General features: G+C 36.7%; 1 protein-coding gene across 1 annotated transcript in view; it reads left to right on the plus strand.

Annotated features, from left to right (window-relative positions):
- The window catches only part of CPEB3 (cytoplasmic polyadenylation element binding protein 3), a 185768-nt gene that overhangs the window by 91419 nt on the left and 69161 nt on the right, over nt 1-25188 (plus strand). Inside the window, exons 5-6 of the mRNA XM_045567810.1 lie at nt 19151-19318; nt 21314-21403. Of these exons, the coding sequence (XP_045423766.1) occupies nt 19151-19318; nt 21314-21403 (258 nt within the window). The remainder of the gene's footprint in view (nt 1-19150; nt 19319-21313; nt 21404-25188) is intronic.

Here is a 25188-nt window from a genome sequence, read left to right on the forward strand (position 1 = left end):
TTAAGGTTTTATAATTGATTATAATGGTGGTGGTTATATGACTGTATAAAATTACCGAAATTGAGCTATGTGCTTAAAGTAGATGAATTTTATTGAATGTAAATAGTATCTCAACTTAAAAAAAAAAGAGTAAGTGCTTTAGAGCCAGACTAAATCTGGATTCAGTCCCAGTTCTGCAGCTTAGTAGCTGATAATCTTGGGCCAATCATTTTGTCTTGACCTTGGTTTGCCCCTCTGGAAATGTATAAAATGATAGTTGCTTTGGGAGTTAGATGAGACATGATAAGCACTTAGCATATTGTGTCTGGAGCATGATAAATTATCAGGTTACATTATTTTACTTTATGATGGTATTCCTTCTCATTTATATAAAGTCTCTAAGTAATGCTAGTATTATGCTTGTTAGTCATTAGTGTTTTCTAGCTTTGAAATGCAATGGAAAGAAGATTTTCCTGAGAAAAATGGATAAGAGTCAAAGAGAAAAGGGAAGAAAGAGGGAGTTTAAAAACATCCAGATACCTAATGTGAATGCAGCAGGATGAAAATGTATCCCACCCCTTCAAGCATCATTTTTACCTGCTACGTTCATATTGTTTATGGAGAAATTGATCTTCCCTGGTTTGAGAATCATTGGGCTAAAATTATCTTACCTGTACAAACCCCATCATTCTTGCTGTTTGGGAATTTACAATATAATGAAGAAAAAGAGGACTTGGTCCCAACTTTAAGATCTTAACCCATGTTAGATGGAATTGTTTCCATGACTAATGCCTAGATGGAAGCTGAAAGGAAACATTAGATGTCTGAATATAACCACTACTGAAATGGTGATTCAACAAGTCTGTGAGGTGTTTTTTAAAAACTGATTTTATTACAGGGAAAGTAATTAAGTAACAATTTGTCCATACAGTGACTTTTAATAGTCTTGATAAATATTTTCATGCCAGTTAATAAAATGTTGTACTGAGGTCTTTGGATCTTCATTTTTTTCATCAGGCACAACATCCCAGGGGTTCTACCTAGGTTTTAAAAATGGTGCATGCTTACCCTATAAGTATACACAACTATTATGTACCCATAATAATTAAAAATAAAAAATTTAAAAGGGGAAAAATGATGCAGCTTTGATCCACAATAGAGTGAATGTTGATCTCTACCTACCTACCTACACCATTCTCTCCCTTCCTCACTTTATTCCTTTTTCATCAGACACAGCATTCCAGAGGCTCTGCCTAAGTTTTTAAAATGGTGTGTGCTGCTTTGATTAACAGTAGAGAAAATATCTGTCTCTATCTACCTACCTACCCCTCTCTCTCCCTTTTTTACTTCTTTTCTCTTCCTTTCTTTTTTTTCTCTCTCATTTTTTCAGCCTCTATGGTGGAATCTGTATATGATATTACTTTGCTTAGAGAGACTTCCTCAAATTCAGATGAATCCATGTAGCAGAAGAAATAGTTTAGATTTAAACATCAGATCAGCAGTTTGGCAATTTCTTACGAAATTAAACATACTTTTACCATATGATTCAGTAGTTGCACTCTTTGGTATTTACACAAAGGAGTTAAAAACATATGTCCGCACAAAAACCTGCACATGGATGCTCATAGTAGCTTTATTAATAATTGCCAAAACTTGGAAGCAACCAAAATGTTCTTCATAGGTGAATGGGTAAACGCTGGTATATCCAAATAATGGAATATTATTCAGCACTAAAAATAAATGAGCTATCAAGCCATGAAAAGACATGAAGGAACCTTAAATGCATAGTACTAAGTAAAAGAAGCCAGTTTGAAAAGGTTCCATACTGTATGATTCGAACTATATGGCATCTGGAAAAGGCGAAACTGGAGACAGTATCAAGATCAGGGTTTAAGGGAGAGGGAGGGAGGGATAAAAGGTGGAGCACAGAGGACTTTTTAGTGAAACTACTCTATATGATACTATAATAGTGGATACATGTCATTACACATTTGTGGAAACCCATAGAATGTACAACACCAACAGTAGACTATGGACTTTGTGTGATTATGATGTATTGATGTAGGTTCATCAGTTGTAACAAATATACCACTCCCGAAGGGGATGTTGATAACTGAGGAGGCTATGCATGTGTAGGTTTAGGGGATATATAAGAAATCTCTGGCCTGTAGTCTTAGCTACTCAGGAGGCTGAGGTGGGAGGATCACTTGAGCCCTGGAATTCAAATCTAGCCTGGGCGACTCATAGTGTCTCTTAAAAAAAAAAAAAAGAAAGAAAGAAATCTCTGTACCTTCAATTGTCTGTGAACGTAAAAGTGCTCTAAAAATATAAAGTCTTAAAAAAAAATGAATGAGATCATAACATTCCCTTCCCTTGGGGAATCACATGTGTAAGAGTACAGTCATTTAAAACCTATTGTGGACCAAACCATAACGGGTAGCAGATGATCCATTTCAGTGTTGCCTCATATGCCCAACAAAGCCCCATACCATTAACTTGAGAGTGCTTACTAGTCACTGACCATGCAAGTTTATTTTGGCATAACTCTCCTTCCCTAGAAAATACATGTACCTTTTAATATTTATTCTGATAGATCTAAAACAAGTCTAATTTTTTAAAAATTTTGTATTATTCAAGTTTATGATTTAAAAGCTACAAATCTGAGCTATGCTTTGGATTTTCTGCATTAATTTTATAACCAGTGAACCAAACTAAAGTATTTGTAGTGTTTTATTTTTATTTAACTAATCAAGTATAACATACATACTAAACAGTGCACAAATCATAAATATATGTTTAATAAATATATAGCTCAATGTAGTATCACAAATTGAGCACACCCATGGAACCAGTTGTTGGATCAAGACCAAAACGTTACCAGTACCCCAGAAGCCCTCCTTAGGCTCCCCTCTGTTTAGTATCCCTAGCCAAGGGTAACACTCCCCTGACTTCTAATAATTAGATGTAATTTTTATGAGATCTAAATTCTCTAATATATACATAACAGTAAAGGAATTCTATTTTTAAGGATGGTAATCATTAATTGAAAATTAAAGTTTTTGTAGGAAGTGGATAGAACTTTGAAAGAATATTATATTTCGTTATATCTGGTATAAATCCATCTTAGCATAGTATGTTATAAAGACGAATTAGTCACATTACTCTTAAAAATGTGGGATCATTTTGTTCTGGCTTATGTGAATTTATATACTCAGTATTCTTTCTTGTTCAAAAGTCATATTTGTTCCCAGGGGAAAGCACCACTACTGTACACCCAAATATGTCTCCTTGGTGTTTATTTTATTACCTTTCTGTAAGGGAAGAATTTCACTCTAATTAAACTATTTGCATGCAGCCCTCGTGAACAATTTGATCAAATTTTAAACCACTAACAGAGTTGGCCTACATTCTAAAGGCTATCAAGGCATATAGTCCTCCTTCCTTTGATTGTGCACTCAGCTAACAAGCCATATTTGTGCGTACCAGCTTGGTCTAAAGCATTCTGCGAAGTGCATTAAAGAGTATTAGAGTACAGGATATAGACCTTGCCCCTTAGGAATTTAAGAGTATATACTCCCTAGCTATGTGATTTTGGACGAGATACTTAACCTGTGTCCCATTTTCCTCATCTGCAAAAAGAGGCTAATAATAATACTTATGTCATAATGTTGTGGGGTATATGAAATGATATTAATACCTGTGTAAAGCATTTTGAACTGTTCCTGGCACTTAGTAAACACTCACTAAGTTTTAGCTCTATAATAATAATCACCATAGGGATCATAGATAAAATCCTGAAATCAGGGCCAAGGTAATACATAATAAATTCCACAATGAATGATGAAAACAAATTTAAGCATCTCAGATCACTACTTTGTATTGGCTGCCTATTCCATATGCCGTCCTGTGTCCCTAATATCAGAGTCCTCAGGCTGTCATGAATCAATTTACAGTCTTTGTTCAGAAATGGAAAAAGAGAACAATCTATAAAACTCATGAACTGTTTAAGGAAACTTTGATAAAAACTCCCAGATAGATCTTTTGCAACTTTTCTCCCCTTCCCTCTCCCCAATTTAACATATTCCTCTCCACTTCCAAGCCTGTCTAGATCTACTCACTTAATATTCTATATTACCTGAATGTTTAGCAGTTGAAGACTTGAGTGAACAGCATTCTCATTTATCCTTTAGGGGTGTTAAGGTCCAGTGAGTCATTTGTACCTTAGTATCACAATCAGATTCTTTTTCATTGAGTATCTGGGTAGAAATCAGATTTAATGGAAAAAATGGAATTTGTTGTTTGGGAGAGAAATGAGTAATTTTGAAATACAAAGTGTTTTATTTTCTTTCTCAGTAGATATTTTTCAGTGGGGTATCAGGCAGCATGACATTATTGGGGTTGAGAAGAAGGAACAAAGACAAGTGATAGCATGTCAAAACTTATTTCATCTCTTTTAAAGTGTTGTCTGTTAGTATTAATTCGTCCATATTATTATGGATGAAGCAAATTGTTTTGAGCCCAAGCTAGGAAACTAACTACCATTATTATACTTTATGTGAGGAGATGAATTCCAGGGTTCCAAATAATGAAAAACATAGAAGTCCCTTAAATTGTTTTTTGGAATGCATCTCCATTTGTTAATGATGTAAACAGTAATAGCTATGTAAATTCAGAAGAGATTTCTTTTTCATTGAGGGTTGTAGGTACAGGAGGGGTCCGAGGAAAACTGGAGCTTGAGCTGGATAATCCTTTTTAATATTTGAGTAATGGGAAAGGGAAGAGGTTAAAGGTGTGGAGGAAAGGGCAAGTTTGATGTCTAAGGAAAAGTGGAAAATAATAGATGAGATTGGCCAAGTGATATTTCAACTATCTGGCTGAAAAGTCTGAACTCTTTTCCAAGGGGAGAAATATTATAGTTTTCTTTGATGCTTACTATCTTATACTGTAAATATAACCACAAATTATCCTCCTTTTTCAGTATAAGCTAGTTGTATGACATTTCATGCTTTAAAAATGGATTAGAGTTCTCATTTATTTTTATAGAACCTGAGGTTTCAAATTTGAGAAACTTTTCACTCTGAAAATCATTTTAGATGACAGGATCTCCCAGAGATACATGGTACCACAGTCTAGTTCTCTTAAACATTGTAACAATGCGTTCTTAGGCCTTGAGTTTTGAAAAGGAAGAAAACCTTCAAAGCACTCTATTACTAAATATGGCTTGAGATGGATCCAGTACCTTAATCTTATTCTATTTTTTCAGTTCATTTTATAGACGGAAAAGATACTGTTTTTTCCCATCTGCAATATTGAATGGAAAGTAAATGGAGAGAATAAGAGAAACTTCACTGAAAATTATACTGAAACACATTCTGTAAAGCAAGAGCTAATTGTATTAACATAAAATTTCTGTACATTTTTTCAGGGGAATCTATTTATGAAGTGTGTGTGTGTATGTGTGTGTGTAGTAAGAAATTCAGAATGACCACCACATGCTACAATTTTTAGTTACTTAGGATGAATGGTTTTTTCTTTGAGTAATGTCTGGTGGTAAGATAAAGTATACATGTTTATAAATCAGAACTTTAAAAAACGCTATTTATCTGATAGAGATAATAGGCCTCAGTATAAATCCTTATAAGACTTATGAAACTTAAGCACCCATCGTATCTGTTCCAGTGGCTGCCATATCCAGTTGAATTTTCCTTTAAGATTGTGATTTAGCTTGTACTTCATAAAGGTTTTTTTAAAAAAAATGTTTTCAGTCAAGTTGGACAGTATCTCCAGATTAATTAAATAATTCTGAGAATACTTAGAAAAGGTTTGTGTGAATATTTTTTTATTTATAAATTCACCACTTTGATACAAATACCCATGGTTTTCTTCTGTGTTTACATGCAGCCAGGAGCTATGGGCGGAGACGAGGTAAATTTTTTTTTTTTTTTTAATGAGCTCTTTTGCTTGCCAGATTGTGAGTCAATATGAGTGTGTGTGTATGTTTATTCCTGTGTGTGTATAAAACAATAATTATTGTATGGTATAATGTTCTAGCTTAATTATTTTAGCAAAATAATTCTATCACTTTCATTTTAATTACTTTTTGTTATAGTTTGTAATTTGTTCTTTTAATCCTAAAAAAGATATGGCAAAGACTATTTCTACCTGGACGTTTTTGTTGTATGGCTTATTGTCAATGAAAGTAAGGAAATTAAGATCAAGTATATGTATTTTTCTGCCCTGTATCCACTGTATTTTTTTCATACTACTTAGAAAGCAGAGGTTAGGTTTTGAAGGGCAAGCCTTGATCTTATTAGGTTGGCTGGTGAATTTTTTTCTGTTATATCCAGTGGCAGATTTACCCTGAAGCTAAATGAAGCTTAAGTTTCAGGGCCCCTCACTTGCATGGGCCCCTTCCAAAGTCTTTACCTAATTTTTGTGTTCTTTTTCTAAGACACCTCCCTTTCCCCAAACAGGCTTTGGTTCCCATAAAACCTGCATTCTCTCTTGGTCACACCCAAACAAAATAATTTAACTTTCATTTGTGTAATGCTGTAACCTTCCTACAGCATTTCCCATATCTGTAATTTTTTCAAGTAATTTATGAAGTAACTAGGAGAAGCCTGATACAGTGGAAAGAGTATGGGATTTAGGGTCAAACACCTAGTTTGTAATTACTACCTTATTACTTAGATATCCTCATCTGTAAATTAAGAAGTAATAAAACCAATCTTGTTCAACTTCAGAGTTTTAGTGCAGTTCTAGTTAAAAAAAAAAAAAAAAGAGGAGACAGTAAAACCTATCCATGTAAATTAAAAGCATTCCACAAAGCTACTTTGGTGCTCATTTATAGAAGCTGGGGGAGATGAAGTAATTTACTTGCTGTGTGATCTCAAGTTTAAGCCAGAGTCAAGATCAGAATCTGTATCTTTTGGTTTCTTATTTTCTTATGTTTACCGTTCATTATTAGGCTGTCTGTGACTTTGTAGTTGAGTCATGAAGAGAAGATGATGATATTAAATTTATAGTATTTTATTCACTCCACAGTAAATATTTGTTGAATGAATGAATATTGGCAGAACCTAAATTATGTATGGTGAAATCATATAGTCTTTTTTTGCTTTTCAACATTATGTGGAAAGCATTTGTGTAGTTGATTATTTTTCAACCATGGTAATAAATACCATTAAATTTTTTTGCCTTTCATATTTTCAAATTTTAAAAAGTGGAAGTCTAGAAATGTTATTAAAAATCACTTTGTACCATACTTTTTTTTCATATTGCTAGAAAAAATGATCACTATCAGGAAAGAGTAAGGAATGGACCATTTTACATTAAAAATAGTCACCATCTGGAGAATAGTCAGCAGAGACTGGCCTTTTCTCTTCTCTTGTACTAGTCCATCACCAGATTTTATCAATATTTCGCCTCTCATTTCTCAGGCCTCGTCCCTCTCATTTCTACTGCTTGCATTTCTAGTGTTCCATTTCTACAGCTTCATCTTTTTTTTTTTTTTTTTTACTTTTTGACTCTTTTGTAACAACAGTGCTTAAAACAAACACATTGTACAGTTGTAGAGAAATATTCTTTCTTTATATCCTTATTCTATAAGCTTTTTCTAGTTAAAAATTTTTTTAACATTTTTTTACGTTTTTAAACTTTTTTTTTTTATCAACAACTAAGATACAGACAGACATGTTAGCCTAGTCCTACATGGGATCAGGATTATCAATATCACAGTCTTCCAACTCAACATTTTGTCCCACTGGAAGATCTTCAGGGGCAATAACACACCTGGAGCTGTCATCTCCTATGATAGCAATGCTGCTTTCTTTAATACCTCCTGAAGGACCTGCCTGAGGCTCTGTTAGAGGAGGGAGGTGTCACTCTTTTCAGAAATATGTCCATGGTAGTTTGCTCGCTTTTTTCCTATTTTCTACATAAATTTTCTTGTGAGCAGATAATACACCATGGACATTCCTTTCTATTAATGAATGTGTTTCAGTATTGGGGTCCATGTTTTCAAACTTTTTAAGGAGCTTATTCAGGTCTGCAAAAGCTTCTCCTTAACTCCCTACGAATTTTCTTGGGGTTCTTCTCCAGTTTCTTTTTCTCTTGACTCTTCTTCAGCTATGCCTTCCTATATCAGTTCCACAACCCGTTAGTCAATTCCTCATAAACCACCTCTGGGACCTTCTCAATGTCATCTGCATCCACACCCAGGTTGAAGTTGTTTGGTAGCCCAGTAGGTTTGTTTATATCAGCATCGCCAAAACCACATGAGTAACACATTGTGCTATATCATTATGATGGCTACAATGTAGCTAGGCAATAGCAGTTTTTCAGCTCTGGTATATTCTTATGGGACCACGTCATACATGTTGTTTGGCACTGTCTGAAATGTCATGATGCAGCATATGGCAGTGCTATGCAATTTGTTATAAGGAACTTGAAGATCAGCCAATTTTGGTATTCTCATGGGGGAAGGGGAGTGGTCCCAGCAGCAATCTCTCTGATGCTGAAGGACGACTATACGATGTGGATGTACTGGACAAAGATATGATTCGAGTCCTGGGTAAAAGCATGGGACAGTGCTATATGCCACTCAGAATGGTGAGGAATTTAAACTTGTGAATTCTTAATTTCTGGAACTTTCCGTGTAATATTTTCAGACCATGGTTGACCGTAAGTCCATCTGAGTATGTTAACCAAAATAAGTCCCTTGAAGTAAATATTACTGACACTGTGGTGGAAAGATGTCATACCATCCTGAGACTGTGAGTGGGGCTGGAAAGTGGCATACAGTCTCAGGGCCAACAACAGCCAGGAGCAGGGACAGACCATTCCCAGTCTCTACTGAGTAGAGAACATGGGCCCTGAGGCAGGTGGGTGGGCTGGTTGGAGAACATGTCTTCCCTTTAGGGCCACAGTATTGCCTTCTCTCCACACCATCTGCTTCTGGCCAGCTTCGTCTTTCTGAAACACCACTTTGTCTGTGTCACCCTTATTCTCAATTCAGTGTCCGCATGATCTCATGATCTGGCCTTTCCCTGTTTCACAAGCCTCATTATCTTCATTTCTGCCACCTCATCTTCTCCTGAGCATCATGTGCTTTCCCACTCTCTGGCCATTGCAAGTACTGGCCACCTTTCCTTCTTCTCATCTACTTATCTAAGGCCTGTCCTTATTTCATTAGTTCAAACCTTAACCCTTTCCGGAAAGCCTGTCCAGTGGCCTTGTAGACAGTGTTTTCCTCTGCTTTTCCTGTCTTACGTTCTGTCTTTTCTGTATGTTCTGATTCAAGTGGAGATAAGTTCTTTGAAGCCAGTTGTTTCTTGTGCCTAATGCTGTGCCCTAAGTACAGTGAGCCCCTGTTAAATGCTTGATTAGAATTATTTTGAAACAACACCCCACATCTATTCAAAGCAGAGTTTTGCATCATATTTTTAAACATTATTTTATTTTTATAAGTAGTAGTATGTTAAATAGTAGACATCAAGAATAAAATCACCTATAGTTTCTAAGCTCCTGAAAAAAAAAATTCTTTTTCCAAGTTACCTTCTCTGTATCTATTTGTAAGGTTTGACTTTATTTATGTATTTTTAGAGACAGTGTCTTGCTGTCACCCACGTTGGAGGCACAGTCTTGGCTCAGTGTAACCTCAAACTCTTGGGCTCAAGTGATCCACCTTAGCTACCTGAGTAGGTAGGGCTTATAGGCACCACATCCAGCTAATTTTTTTTTCTTATTTTTTGTAGAAATGAGGTCTTGCTATGTTGCCCAGCCTGGTCTCAAACTCCTGGGAACTCCTGGGCTCAAGTGATCCTCCTGCCTTGGCCTTTCAAAGCACTGGGATTACAGGCATGAGCCACACTGCCCAGCCTGACTTTGTTTTCAAAAGCCATGATCTTCTTTGTATCAAGTGTTATGCTAAATACTGACTACAGTGACTTGGTCCGAGCTGTCTATAAGTCTGCAGTTTGATAGTTGTAGACAAAGAAGAGAATGACAAAACAGAGTATGTGTGAGTGTGTGAGAAAGCAAGCACACTAAAAGACTGAATGCTGGCTTTCTGTAATGAAGGAAGAACAGACAGAAAATGTTTGGTCCATGCTTTTATTTAGTCTTCCATTCCCAGTGCTAAAAAAGAAGAAAAATCATCTTCCTTAAATGTAGTGACATAGCCATATGGGATTGGGGGGTGGTGTGTGCCTCATATCCAGAACACTCATTCCTTGAGATATATTCATCTGGACCAACGCTGCATAGTATAATTTGGTGAACTGGCAGATTTCCTCATGCTCATTTATTCATGTGATCAGGGATTAAATTGATGCTTGATCTCTTTCTTCCAGTTAACATTAGACTTTACCAAAAAGCATAAAAAATAAACTTGCTAATGTAACTTTACCTATGATTAAGAATAGAAGTTTAGCTATGACTTATTCTTTGTACTATGTAAATATGTTGGTATAGAAATAAAGAGAATATATGTGAAAGTTGCAAGTTCTATCGGCAAGAATTTGGCCAGTAGAACCTTACACTCCTCCTCATAAACCTGGAAAAGGTTCCTGAAATAGGTAGAATTTCAGGACCTATTTGGATCATGGACAAGGAGTGGGAAGCGAGGCATTCTAGTATGTGTTTCAACTTGGAAGAAAGCTTAGAAGTGAGATTGGCATGACCAGATGCTTGGAGCATATGTCCCTGATGTATGCAGTGGGGCCAGCTGGAGAGGAGAAGCTGGCAGTGAGGTGGTCTGTGCTGCCTTAGTGAATGGTTTTTGAAGCAAAAGGTGAGACTCCTGAACACAGATATGTCAGGACTTAGAAAAGAGGGTTTTATGATACAAGTAATGAAAGCAGGAGAGAACTTGGGCATCAGCTGAAGGCTTGGATGGGAGTATTAGAAGTGCTTATCATACTGTAGCAGCAGTAGTAGGGAAGGAGAAGAGTTAGATGTGAAAGGTAAAGTTTCAAAATATCCAATTATATTTCCGATTAATATCTATTTTTATTTTGTTCCTGTAGAGACAAATCTTGGTTTGACTTGTGGGTTAATAATCATACTAAAGAATCTTAACCTTTTCCTTCAGGAGTAGTTTGCCTTTGACAAGCTTTAACATGTGTTCTCCTATACGGCTGCAATCCCTGTTATAAAGTAGTCTACCAGGTAGTGTCATACAAGATTTCTGCCTATACATTTCCTGTGTGTTGTGTTTTTCATTTCACATGAGTATGAGTTTTTATGTGAGACTCTTGTCCATAAGTAGATATGTTTGCTATGCCAGTATTCTTGATGTTTAACAAAATTTCCTAGCTATAGAGGAATAAGGAGAATATAAAAGATCCTTTTAAACAATGCAAATAAGCAAACACAAAGAATGATTGGAGTTACTTTTATAAATGTATTGGTATTAATGGATAAAAAAATCTGTTGGTATTAATGGATAACTTAATTGATAAATAAAAGTTCCAAAGTCAAATAAAACACACCTGTGGGCTGGGCGTGGTGGCTCACACCTGTAATCCTAGCACTCTGGGAGGCCGAGGCGGGTGGATTGCTCGAGGTAAGGAGTTCGAGACCAGCCTGAGCAAGAGCGAGACCCCATCTCTACTAAAAATAGAAAGAAATTATCTGGCCAACTAAAAATACATATACAAAAAATTAGCCAGGCATGGTGGCACATGCCTGTAGTCCCAGCTACTCAGGAGGCTGAGGCAGTAGGATTGCTTAAGCCCAGGAGTTTGAGGTTGCTGTGAGCTAGGCTGACGCCACGGCACTCAATTTAGCCCGGACAACAAAGCGAGACTCTGTCTCACAAAAAAACAAACAAACAAACAAAAAAAACACACTTGTGTACTGAGATGAGGTTGAATCTTTCTGTCAAAAAGCCTACTCAAGGGAAGAGAGATCAGCTATTCCAGTGAGACCATGATACATACATGTCATCTTGCTAAGTCAAACCCAGTTGTATGAGCTTGCATGTGTAAAGGCATGGATGGTTCTGGAGTAAAACATGGACATGAGTTGGAGAATTTTCTTAGTGTTCATGGTTATAATATCTGAAAATGTTACTGTTTATAGTAATAGGAAAATTTGAGCACAGAAAATAGAGGAATAAGATCACTTGTGGGAAATAGGGACCAAAAGAAAGAATGAAGGAAGGATTCTGGGCCTTTCACTCAAATTTCATTAAGTGTTTGCATGCCTACACTGTGCTAGCCTCCAGACATCATCTCTGATTTTGCTTGGTGTTCACACTAGTGGGAGAGAGAAACAGTAGATAAATGAAACTTAAAAGTTGTCATAAATACTAGGCAGAAAGAATAGGGGACCCCCTCTAAGGTAGGGAGGTCACCTCTGAAGAGGTGATATTTAAACTGAAATTGAAAGGATGGAGAGACTATCTTTAAAACATTTTTTTTATTAAGGAAAGTTTTAAACACACAAATATAGAATAGTTTAACAAATCCTGATATACCCATCACTCAATTTCAATGATTATCAGCATTTTTGCCAATCTTTTTTTGTTTTGTTTTGTTTTTTTTGAGACAGAGCCTCGCTCTGTCACTGGGCCTACAGTGCCGTGACGTCAGCCTAGCTCACGGCAACCTCAAACTCCTGGGCTCAAGTGATCCTCCTGCCTCAGCCTCCTGAGTAGCTGGGATTACAGGCATGCACCACCACGCCTGACTAAGTTTTTCTATTTTTAGTGGCCTGGCTAATTTCTTTCTATCTTTAGTGGAGACGGGATCTTGCTCTTGCTGAGGCTGGTCTCGAACACCTGAGCTCAAGCAATCCTCCTGCTCGGCCTCCCAGAGTGCTAGGATCACAGGCATGAGCCATCAGGCCAGCCACCAATCTTGTTTCATATATTCCCTCCCCCCTTTTCCCTTGGAATATTTTAAAGGAAATTTCAGACATCATGAGACAGCTATTTTAAAAGGGGAATGTGGAAGAAGCTACATGTGTAAAAGGCTGGAGGCATAGTACTGTTGCATGCTACGACATAGATAAACCTTGAAAACATTATACTAAGTGAAAGCAGCCAGTCACAAAAGTCATATATTATATGATACCATTTATATAAAATGTCCAGAATAGGCAAATCTGTTGAGACAGAAAGAAGATTAACGGTTGCCTAGGGCACAGAAGTTGGGGGAAAATGGAGAGTGACTGCTAATGGGTGAAATGGGTGAAATGTATGATATGTGAATTATATTTCAATAAAATTGTTATATGTATTTTAAAAGACTTGAAGCAAGAAAGGGCTTACTTTGAGGAAGTAAGTGGAGCCTAGAATGGCTGAAGCTTGGTGGGTGAGGGGGGAGGGTATCTTAAGATGAGTTTGGAGGAAGGAAAGGGTATCTGATCTTGCCGGACTTTGACTCCTGGCAGAGATTTTGAATTTGGTCCAAGTACAAGAGGAAATCTTTGAAGTTTTAAAGCAGAGTCAAGTGATCAGATTTATGTTTTTAAAAGAGTACTTTGGCTGCTGTTCGAGTAGAGTGAGTAGAGAAGTAGGTTGTCGCTTAGGAGGTGATGTCAGTAGTCTAGGTAAGAGATGATAATGATTAGGATAGGTTTAGAATAGATATCAAGAGTTCACTTGTAAACACATTGAGTTTGTGATGCCTAAGATATACCACATATTAATATGAAGCAAGATCTATTTTTATTTATTTTTTATTTATTTATTTATTTTTTGAGACAGAGTCTCGCTCTGTTGCCCGGGCAAGAGTGCCGTGGCGTCAGCCTAGCTCACAGCAACCTCAAACTCCTGGGCTTAAGCGATCCTCCTGCCTTAGCCTCCCGAGTAGCTGGGACTACAGGCATGTGCCACCATGCCCAGCTAACTTTTTCTATATATATTTTTAGTTGTCCAGACAATTTTTTTCTATTTTTAGTAGAGACGGGGTCTCGCTCTTGCTCAGGCTGGTCTTGAACACCTGACCTTGACCGATCCTCCCGCCTCGGCCTCCCAGAGTGCTAGGATTACAGGCGCGATCTATTTTTATTATGTAAGATTTCTGCATAATAAAAGGGTTTCTGCTGTCCGAGAGATCTGAAAGCCTTTCATCTAGTCCAGCTCTCTCATTATGAAAATGAGATACAGATAAGTGAAATATCTTGTCCAAAATCAGACTGGAGCCTAGGTTGGAACCTATCTTGACTTCTAGAGAATTTTTTTTTGAGGAAGTCATGCCTTATAATCCATTTTTCTTAAACCCCCAAAGTGACTGATTGCTGAGCTACTTGCAAGACTAAAATGAAAAAGGTCAGGTTTAGAATGGAAGTGTTGGACCAGAAATGCCCCAGAGCTGCTAGAGTGATGGCAGAGGCTCAGGTGGAAGCTCAGAGGTGAGGTTTGAGTAGCTTTGGCAGCGCAGCATAGCCAGCAGTCTTTTGGTTTTCCATCATTTATTATATAGGAAAGGGAAATTACTGGGGAGGAATTATCTTCGATAAGCTTTCCTTGCTTAGCTAATAATGCTTTGCAAGTCTCCTGTTTGGCACTTTTCTTACAAGGCTTGTTTAGTTTTGAGTCATCTCCACATTCCGAGATTATTTGCCCAGTTACTGGACAAAAACCTACATTCTGAATAGTGATTGAAACTATACAGATACCAGAGAACCAGACCATTGGTGGAAAGCCAAATGACCAAGTAGCAGCAGTTGAAAAGCCTGTCTCTTGCTTCTGTTGAAATGTTGACTGTAAATATTTTATGTGGAAGTATTGATATCATGAGGTTCTAAAGCAGATTTATGTTTTCTGCCCATAAGAATATAATTTTTGGTAACTAACATGGCTTGCTTAAAACATTTAAGGGAATGTTTCCCTTAAAGAAAAGAAATATGCCAGAGAGATGCTAGTTACTAAAGCAAACTTTTCATGGGGCACAATTTAGGAGCAGCCTCTTAAAAGTTTCAGTTTCTATTAACAATAATACATGTCCAGGAACTAAAATTTTACGTCTTCACAGGGATGATTTGTCTTTGGGATAGATTTATGCCAACCAAATGAATGCATGATTACCAATCTCACAAGGGATCACTGGAGAAATCAGAATACCAATGCTTTGACTTATCATGCAGATGGATGTGTATAGAGATAAAATGGGTGATTATTTGTTAGTTCAAGTGTTATCCCTTCACAATGGTAAAGTGAAAAATTCATTAATAGAATAGTAATTCAGGAGCTTATAATTAGAGCAGAGAGAAACAAAAAAAAATGGTTTTCAGGCTATGGCAACATTAGATGAACCATTCTGTCCCACAGAGGACTATGCTACCTAATATGATAAAGTCTTCCTATTTCCTGTTGGTCTACACTTGGTAAACACCGAAGGTTCTTACTCAATAATTCTGTCTTTCAAATGCTTCCTGCAGATTAACTTTTTGTTCCTCTAGTACTTCAAGCAATCATGTTATATTAAAGTTGATTAGATTATAGATTTTACATCCTAGTCCTAAGGATATACTTTACTTCACTTGATTGAACTTGGCTATTTCCCAAGGCTCCACCCATTTCCCACTAAATATCTCTTTCAGTGGCTGCCTGCTGCAGACAGATAATGTCCATTTAAGTGGTTCTTAAACTTGAATGTAGAAACCAATGGGGAAATTTGTGAAAAGTGCAGATTTTCAAGCCTGACCTCCACAGATTCAGATTAGTAGATCTGGGGATTGGGCTATGAGGCCAATATTCTTAAGTCTTACCCACAGTAAGATAGACATCATTTATGTGTTAATTCTTAGCAGTTTCATTTCCAAGGATAACTTTATTGATAAAGTCTGTAGTACTCTAAATACTAAGACAGAGGTTTGGTTTTAAAACCTTGGGAAATTTCTTAAGTACTCATAACCAATTTGTAAAACTTTCCAAATTTTTACAACTCTTGCTTTTATATTCTTTGCCAAAATACTCTGAGGAAGCTGTGGTTATGTTGGCTGTGCAGAAAGTTCTTTTTGTTCCAGAATGTCTTGAACATGTGCTGCTTCTCCTCCTTCACTGCTCTGGTTTAAGACTTCCTCATCTCTCATCTGGATGGGCACGGATTTCTTCAGATGCTCACCCCATCCCCCCTCTCCTTGGATTCAAATTGCTGGTGGAAGTAATAGAAGTTATTGTAGAATTCTGGGCAAGAAAATAACATGGTCAGAGGTATCTTAGAGAAGTCTTTCTAACAGGACAGAAGATGGATTAGATGGGAATATCATAGCTCTATGAAGTGAGTATAATTCCCAAATATCCAGTATTAGAATCTTAAATTTGAAATGTGGGAAAATTTTCTATTGCTTTTGTAATATAGAGTATAGAACATAATCCTTGAGCAAATAAAAGCAGTAGGAAAGGTCTCAATTTCTTAGGACATGGTCATGTCTCTTACCATTCTCATATCTGTGTATTGTGTTCCAGCTTATATTTTTAGCAGCATGGGGAGAAATGATGTTGGCCTGGACCAGGATCTTAGAGCTAGAGATGGAGAGAACTGAATGAAAGATTTATTTTGGAGCTTGAATTGGCAGGACTTAGTGAGAGATATATTGACATGGAGTATAAGAGAAAGGGAAATGTCAAGGATGAGTCCTAGATTTCTAGATTGAATCCAGTGTGAATAATAGTCATTTTTATTTTAGGGAATGCTAGAGAAGGAGCAGGTTTAGAGGGAGATAGCAAAAGTTGTTTTGAGTGTACTTTCTCTGTGAATTCTTGTTCTTTACCTCGGAAACTTTCACACGATTCTGCTCAAAATCACCCTTTTGTTGAAATCATTCTAAAGGTCTCCACCCCACCCCCACCCCACCCCCATCTCCTGAAAGGCAGTAAGTTGTGCTGTTGTATCATTTAGTCTAGTATTCTTAGTACTTATCTTTCTGTTTTATAATTATTTATGTCCTTCCTGTCTCCCCCACCAAACTATGATTGCTTTGGCAGGAAGTATCTTGTTTGTTTGGTGTTCCTGAAACATGCATAAATATTTCCTCAAGTGTTTTCCACTGACTTTTGTATGTAAAGTATTCCTTTAACATCTGGCTAGTGCTGGAATAAGTTAATGTTTCTTTACTGCAAGATTTTGTTGCCTTTCATTTTCTAATGTAAATTGGAATCTCTGGGAAGGGTATAAAGTATGCAGTATTTCCCAAATTATTTCGTTTCCCCATCCCCATACTTGTTTTCTGGATATCTAATGTTATAAGTATTGAAGTTAAGAGGTAGGGATAGGAACATTCTGTGGGAAATGCTGATTTATGCATGTGCCTGACACCTAGTAGGCATGTAGTTCACTGAGTGTGGACTACACAAAAAGCTAACCTGTCAGCTGTGGAGAATGTCTCTTGATGTCTCTGGGAAGCTCCTTTTGCCTATAGTTGCTGCAGATCTATTTCTTTTACCCCTAGTGATCAAAACAAACATCAAGAATGAGAATTAACTTCCTGCCAGGCTAAAAAAGATAGGTGGCATGAGGTGACAAATTTTGTTCTATTTCTTTGTAGCTAAGCTGGGAATAGCTGGACAAAAAATTCTTTGGTTCTTTTATTTATTAACTCCCAACATCAAAACAATGCCTTTCTTATACCACCTGGGTTGTTCATAAAATAAACAGTTATATTAGTAACTTTTTTTTTTTTTTTGTAAAAGAAATGCTCAGTATTTTTTTCCTAAGGCTATTTATATTCTGTTTTAGAGAGTAGGTCATTGTGACATAGAACCTAGGTTTCAGGGAAATATAGACAGGATAGACTAAATGGTGAAGATACCGTTCTCTTTTTTGTGAAGAGTATATGAATTTATTTTAGAAGGGAAAGTTTTATTTTTTTCAAAAGTTAGAGTGTTCAAGACGGTTAAGTTTTAGAGTGGAACCTAGTGGAAAGTTTTACCAGGAACTCACTCAAACAGGAAATAAATTTGATTGTATATTTAGATTTTATTTTGTAATGCCAAATGGCATTATTTTGTTATATTTATTAACAGACTCCGACTGCTGGTATCTTTCTTGATAGTCATGTAGAGTTGGTAGGCACGTGTGTTCTACAAACTTTATTTGGCCATAGAGTTAAAATGAAAATAATTTTTTTTGTTTCTATTTATATGTTTCTGAGTGATATAAAAATACAGCCTAGATTAGTAGGGTTAAGATATCATAACCGCATCTACATTTATACTCCTGTATGTCAATTTATGTTTTCATTTACTGACTGAGTGCGGTGGCTCACACCTGTAATCCTACCACTCTGGGAAGCCAAGGTGGGAGGATCACTTGAGGTTTGGAGTTAGAAACCAGCCTGAGCAAGAGCGAGACCCTGTCTCTACTAAAAATAGAAAAAATTAGTCAGGCAACTAAAAATAGAAACAAAAAAATTAGCCAGGCGTTGTGGCGAGCGTCTGTAGTCACAGTTACTCAGGAGGCTGAGGCAGGAGGATTGCTTGAGCCCAGGAGTTTGGGGTTGCTGTGAGCTAGGCTGATGCCATGGCACTGTAGCCCGGCAACATAGTGAGACTCTGTCTCAAAGACAAAAACTACCCCCAACCAGTTTTCATTTACTGGCTTTGCCCTTTACTATTGCAGATGTTTATTTCCAAATTAGAATAGCTTGGGATGACAAGGAAAATCGATGATTTTTAGCTCTGCTATCAGAAGAGAAGTTATCAGCCTCTGACATCAGTTTAATATTCTCTTAGCTATCAGGACCAGTCTTCAGAACTGAACCTCTAAGGTCACCATAAAGAACAGATAAAAATCTGTGAATAGAGATTACTTTTTCTCCATGTGTGAATTGGACTCTGGAAAAAGAAAAGAGATTACTTTTTCCATTTATTTTAAGAAATGACTGAAGAAAGGGAAAATAACTGCTGAATATACTCCTAGCAGCTGTGATAGGGACTATATGAGTAAAATGTAGTGACTTTTAGCAAGGAAAACAGCTGCAGTTTTGATGCTTCTTCCTTAGATATCAATCTAATCATCTCAGTGCTGTACGTACCCTTACATGAAAATGATGGTATAAACTTGTCTAGACCTGGTAATCTTCAGTTGCTTATCCTATTGGAAAAAGTCATAGCTCGTATCTTTTTCTGTATGCTTCACTCTGTACTTTGACCTTCTAATAAAGTATCTATTATGTAGGAAAGTGATTTTAATTATGGAAACTCCCACATTTGTTTCAGGTCGATCTTCTCTCTTTCCCTTTGAAGATGCCTTCCTGGACGACAGCCACAGTGATCAGGCCTTGTCATCTGGCTTAAGTTCTCCCACTCGCTGTCAAAATGGGGAACGAGTGGAACGCTACTCTAGAAAGGTGTTTGTTGGAGGCCTTCCTCCTGATATCGATGAAGGTAGTATGCATTCATTAATGACTTTACAAAGGCTGTATTTGTTCTTTGTGTGGTCTGACCCTGCCACATCTCTCCAAGTCAGCTTTAGGACATTTGTATCTTAGTATGTAGGAGGTGAGGCTATTTGATAGATGAGCAAGTAATAGATGACACACCTCAGGTCTGTTGTTCGTATGTGGCAACCTAGCAGTCTCCCAACAGCTTCCCATTTCCTAGTTAATAATTTGGGGGTAAATTTTAAAATAATGAGAGCTAATACTTAAACTCTTACTATGTCTTCATTATTGTGCTAAGCACTTCATACTGCATTATCTCATTTAATCCTCATAGCTGTTTTATAAGGTATATCCTACCGTCTCTATTTTGTAGAGAAGGAAACTGAGGATCAGAGAGAAATAATTTCTCCAGGGTTGTAGAGCCATCGGTGTAGTTAGAACTTAAAGTAGATCTGATTCCAGAGCTTTTGCTTATGTCCATTATACCATACCATCTCACATTTTAATATAAATACCTATTAATGAAAAATATAATCTCCCTCTTACCTTTAAAAGAATGAAGATAAATTAGAATTTTTCTTAATAATATATTTGAGATACTACCAGTCTAAAAATGAATTTTCACTTATGCCTAAAGCCAGTGAAAATATTCATTTTGGGCTGGGCACCATGGCTAACGCCCATAATCCCAGCATTTTGGGAGGCCAAAGTGGGAGGATCATTTGGGACCAGAGTTTAAGACTGGCCTAGGCAGCCACATAGCAAGACCTTATCTCTACAAAGTAAATTTCAAAAATTAGCTAAGTGTGGTGGTGCACACCTATAGTCCAAGCACTCAGGAGGATGAGGCAGAAAGATCACTTGAACCCAGGAGTTTGAGGCTGCAATGAGCTATGATCTTGCCACTGTACTCCAGCCTAGGCGACAGAACAAGACCCTGTCTAAAAAAAATTAGAAAGAAAGAATTCATTTTAGTACATAGTAGGTCTATAGTTCGTTGAATGGATGAATGAAATGAAATTGTGACAAAGGTAACTTAAGGGAAAGAAGAAATCTAGTTTCAGTATGCTTTGTGTGTGCTATAAAAATACTCTATTACAAACAGACCTATTTTGCCAGTGTCATTCTCACTATGACATTTCTGTAATTTACCATGATTTTCATTGTTTTCATGGTGAGAGAAGAAAAGTCTCTAAAAGTAGTTTTATTTTAGACGTACTACCTTAAAGTTGTACATAGCTAGAGACTCATTTTCCTCCAGACGTTTTCATATTTGTGTTAATCTCATCTCTTGATGAGATTTTTTCTTTAAGATAAATTATGTATTCTTAGATTCGGGAGAGCCTCGATAAGATAAATTTTTGATCATGGCTGAGAGAGTGGTAACCTAAACCTAGGAACCAGGTTATAACCTTCTATTTTGAGTCAAAAGTCAGAAAGAGAAGATAACTCTACTGAGCTATAATTTTTGATTCATTTTCTACATAAAGTGTGTAGTACATAGGTTTGGGAGAAAGAGACCATTGGCTCTTAACATTACATTTCCTTATCACTTTTTGTTGCCCCTATTACTTACTAAGAGAATCATATCTATTTCTAAAATAATCTTAGACATTCCATATAAGTGAACCATATTTTAAATATTTTCTGTACCTTGCTTTTTTTCTAAAATCGGAGAACATTCCTATTTTTAAAATTTTCGTTTTCTTTGACATAGAGGTCACCTTAGCTAATATCAGATTTTTTTCTTCCAAATTCTTTATGTTAGGTTTATTGGCAGTAAAAGGAAATGAATTATAGTTAGAAATACACTTTGTACGGTTAAAAGTGAATAACCAAATATATACCCAAGCAATGGTATTTCACTTAGTAGGTTTGACTTCTGTAAAAATGCTTTAGAAAATAGGCCTCTGTTTTTTTTCAATAAAAAGACATGTTTTGTGCTATTCTGATTGCAATATTTTTTCTCTTTTGCTAAGATTCCTTCTTTGTTTTGTAGATGAGATCACTGCCAGCTTTCGCAGGTTTGGACCTCTCGTGGTAGACTGGCCTCACAAAGCTGAAAGCAAGTCGTATTTTCCTCCTAAAGGTAATGCACTTTAAATGTCTCCACTGTCTGCCTATTAGAGAGGTAGGATGACAGTTCAATAAAAGGCAGCCTCTTAACTCTTGAAATAGCTGTTGACTTCCTCCTCCTCTACCTCAAATTAGGAAAATTTCAACATTGATCATCCTTTTATGTGTTATGTTTCTACTTGGACACTTCCACCAGGAGCACAATGATTGTTTTATGGCACCTATTTTATTGACAGTGAGACAGTGATATTCTGACAGTTGTGGATGAGCCTTCTGCTAACTTTTCATTATGTTGAGAAAAAAGATCTAGAGTTTTGAAGAATGTCAGCAATGGTAAAGGAAAAGATTATTTAGGGTCAAATTTTATTTATATTCCATAGCCCTGTGGTTTTATAGATTTATAAACCCGAGACTTGGAAAACCTAGTGGCTGAAGAATGATGTCAGACGAAATTACCTTTATACACTTCTGTATCTTCAGTGAGTTGGCCTGTTTGGGAGTGAAGGGCAAACTAGCAAAAACTCTCCACATAACCTTGCTTCCGTTATTTTGGGGAGGGTCTTTTGGTATAATTTATAAGGGCATGAAAACGTAGGCAGTCCCCGGGTTACGGATGACCAGACTTATAGCATTCTGTACTTATGAACAGGCTCCCAAGGTTCCCCATGAGGATAATTTATAGTAATAATTAAATTAATAATTCGGGAACTAGTTTCTTCCACGCATGTAAACAAACCCACATGACGTAAGTGGTTTGTTGACACAGCATCTCTACGCTAGCGGCTAGTCTCATTGTTTATACGGTCACTTGCTCACAGGATCATTTTTGTCTTAACTTTTTTATTTGATTTTATGAGTGTGTGTTCACACTTACCATGCCTCCAAAGCAAAAGTTCACTGCAAGTCCAGGTGAGCTTGCAGCAAAGAAGGTTATTACAATGGAAATGGAAGTAGAAATAATTAAACGTTCAGAGAAAGCCAGAAGCCATCATTGATTGAGAAAGCATTAGGCTTCAGTTGCTTGACTGTTGGAACAATTATAAAGTGAGAATAGTGGAACATGTGAAAGGCAGTGTTCCAATGAAAGCATCAGTTATTACTAAGCAACATAGTAGGTTAATTATTGAAATGAAAATGTTATTGATTTGGTTAGAAGATCAAAATAAGCATAATATTCTTATTAGCCTAGCATTGATGCAACATTAAGTGAGTGTGAACTTTTAATATTCTTTTTGAAATTTCTCCTGCTTCCTTTCTAAACTTTTTGTATGAGTTTGTTTTTATGTTCTGTTTGTTTGAATTTAAAAAATTAATAATTTCTTGTAATAATTTCTGTAACTTACTATCAAAGTATTTATTGTTATTACCACATATGAGCCATTATAGTATTGTTACTATTATTATTATTGTTAGCATATATGTTCATCAGGGATCCAAGATACAAACAAATCCAACATAAAGACATTCTCAGGAATGTATCTTGTCTGTAACCAGGGGACCACCTATATATTGCTTTGTCCATGATTTGTTGTTTTTGCAGAATGTAGGGAACTTTTCTGGTGATAGTCACTCTGAGTGTGTTCCTAGATTTATATAAAACATAGAGTGTTTGAGGTTAAAGAAAAAGTATCCTTTTGTGTTATGTTCTTTTTTTTTCCTGAATTTTATGGGGTACATATGTTTTGGTTACATAATTTGCTTTGTACAGTTTGAGTTGAAGTTACAAGTGTGCCCTTCAGTTAGTTAGAGTGCATTGTACCCGTTAGGTGCGAATTCACCCATCGCCTCCTCCCTGCTCCCGCCTACTTCATTTCCCTTGAATTTTACTTCCATATGTGCACATAAGTGTTGATTGATTAGTTCCAATTTCTGTGTTATGTTCTGTAGATATGTTTCAGGGATACCTTGCGTCTCTGAAAAATGGCTTTTTGATATATATTATTGTGTAACACTACTCACCATAAGAAGGAGTCAAAATACTTGCCCTTCCTGTGCCTTGTACAGGAATCAAATTATAGCTTACTCTGGCAAAGGCAAGTGGTTTCCTTTTATATCTGGTTTATTAGGTTTCTTTGTCACTTGTACTTCACTCTCTTTATAACCCATGAAACTAAGTTACTCACTATAGAGAGCTGTTGTTTGTTTTTAACATCTTGTGTTACTTCTCTCCAGAAAATTTTTAAGTTAAAATTTAGTTTATATTAATCAGAAAAGGTAATCATCATGCTGATTATTTCAGTGAAAGAATATATTTAGCACCCTGTGGTGCGTGAACTACACGTATAAAAGATGTTTCTAATGATGCTAGTCATTCAATGCATCAGGGTAGTTTTCTTCAGTGACTGAATGTTTTTACCATATTGTGGTGCATGTAACATACTCTGTAAAAATGACATATATAAAAAATGTTTCTAGGAGTGATAAAAAAGACCATGCTGAGAAGGTTATGAGGCCAGGCACAGTGGCTTATGCCTGTAATCCTAGCACTCTGGGAGGCTAAAGTGGGAGGATTGCTTGAGCTGAGGAGTTTGAGACCAGCCTGAGCAAGAGCAAGACCCGGTCTCTACTAAAAATAGAAAAAATTAGCCAGGCGTGGTGGCACGTGCCTGTAGTCCCAGCTGCTCAGGAGCTGAGGCAGGAGGATCACTTGAGCCCAGGAGTTTGAGGTTGTTGTGAGCTAGACTGACACCACAGCACTTTAGCCCGGGCAACAGAGCAAGACTCTGTCTCAAAAAAAAAAAAAGGGTTATAAAAATGATACTGAGATAGGCCAGGCACGGTGGCTCACGCATGTAATCCTAGCACTCTGGGAGGCTGAGGCGGGAGGATAGCTCTGAGGTCCGGAGTTCGAGACCAGCCTGAGCAAGAGCGAGACCCCGTCTCTACTAAAAATAGAAAGAAATGATCTGGACAGCTAAAAATATATATAGAAAAAAATTAGCCAGGCATGGTGACACATACCTGTAGTCCCAACTACTCGGGAGGCTGAGGCAGAAGGATTGCTTAAGCCTAGGAGTTTGAGATTGCTGTGATCCAGGCTGACACCACAGCACTCTAGCCCGGGCAACAGAGTGAGACTCTGGCTCAAAAAAAGAAAAAAAAATGATACTGTCAGGTGTCAGGTGATCATTGTAAAAATTAAAAAAGATAAATATATATGTGATCATGTTTTAAAAATTATCCCAAATCTACCTCTACTAGAGATAATCATTTTGCGCAATATCCTTCTATCTCTTTATGAATATATATATTTATATGAAATTTTAAATTTCACATAAATGGGATCACATTCTACTTGCTATTTTATAACCTACATTTTCCTCCCAGAAATGTTAACATCTTTCTATAACAAACCTACATTATCCTTAATAACCTTAGTTTTTTTTAATTAAGCCTGTTGATGGCATTTAAGTTGCTTCCAGTTGTTTTCTCTCATAAATCATACCTCAGTGAACATTCTTGTGCCTTCATCTTTTTTCCCTTTTTGTAATTACCTCTTAGGGTGAATTTCAATAAGAGAGATTACATATTTATACAAATTGCCAAGCTGCCCCTAAGAAGGTTCTTACATGTTTATGTTGCCATTAATAGTACCTACTTTGCAAAACTAAGTTCTTTTAAGAGTCTGGGGAAAGGCTCTTTTTCAGTCTGTGCCAATCTAATGTTTAATATAAAACCTTTTTTTTTTTTTTTTTTTTTTACATTTTTCTCTTTACGCGCCATTTGATTTTCTTATCTTGCTGACTCTATACTGTGTCGATTTTTATTTTGGGGTTTTTGTAAAGGTTCCTTTTAAAG

Source organism: Lemur catta, chromosome 14 (genome assembly GCF_020740605.2).
Source record: "Lemur catta isolate mLemCat1 chromosome 14, mLemCat1.pri, whole genome shotgun sequence".
In the NCBI taxonomy this organism is placed as follows: Eukaryota; Metazoa; Chordata; class Mammalia; order Primates; family Lemuridae; genus Lemur; species Lemur catta.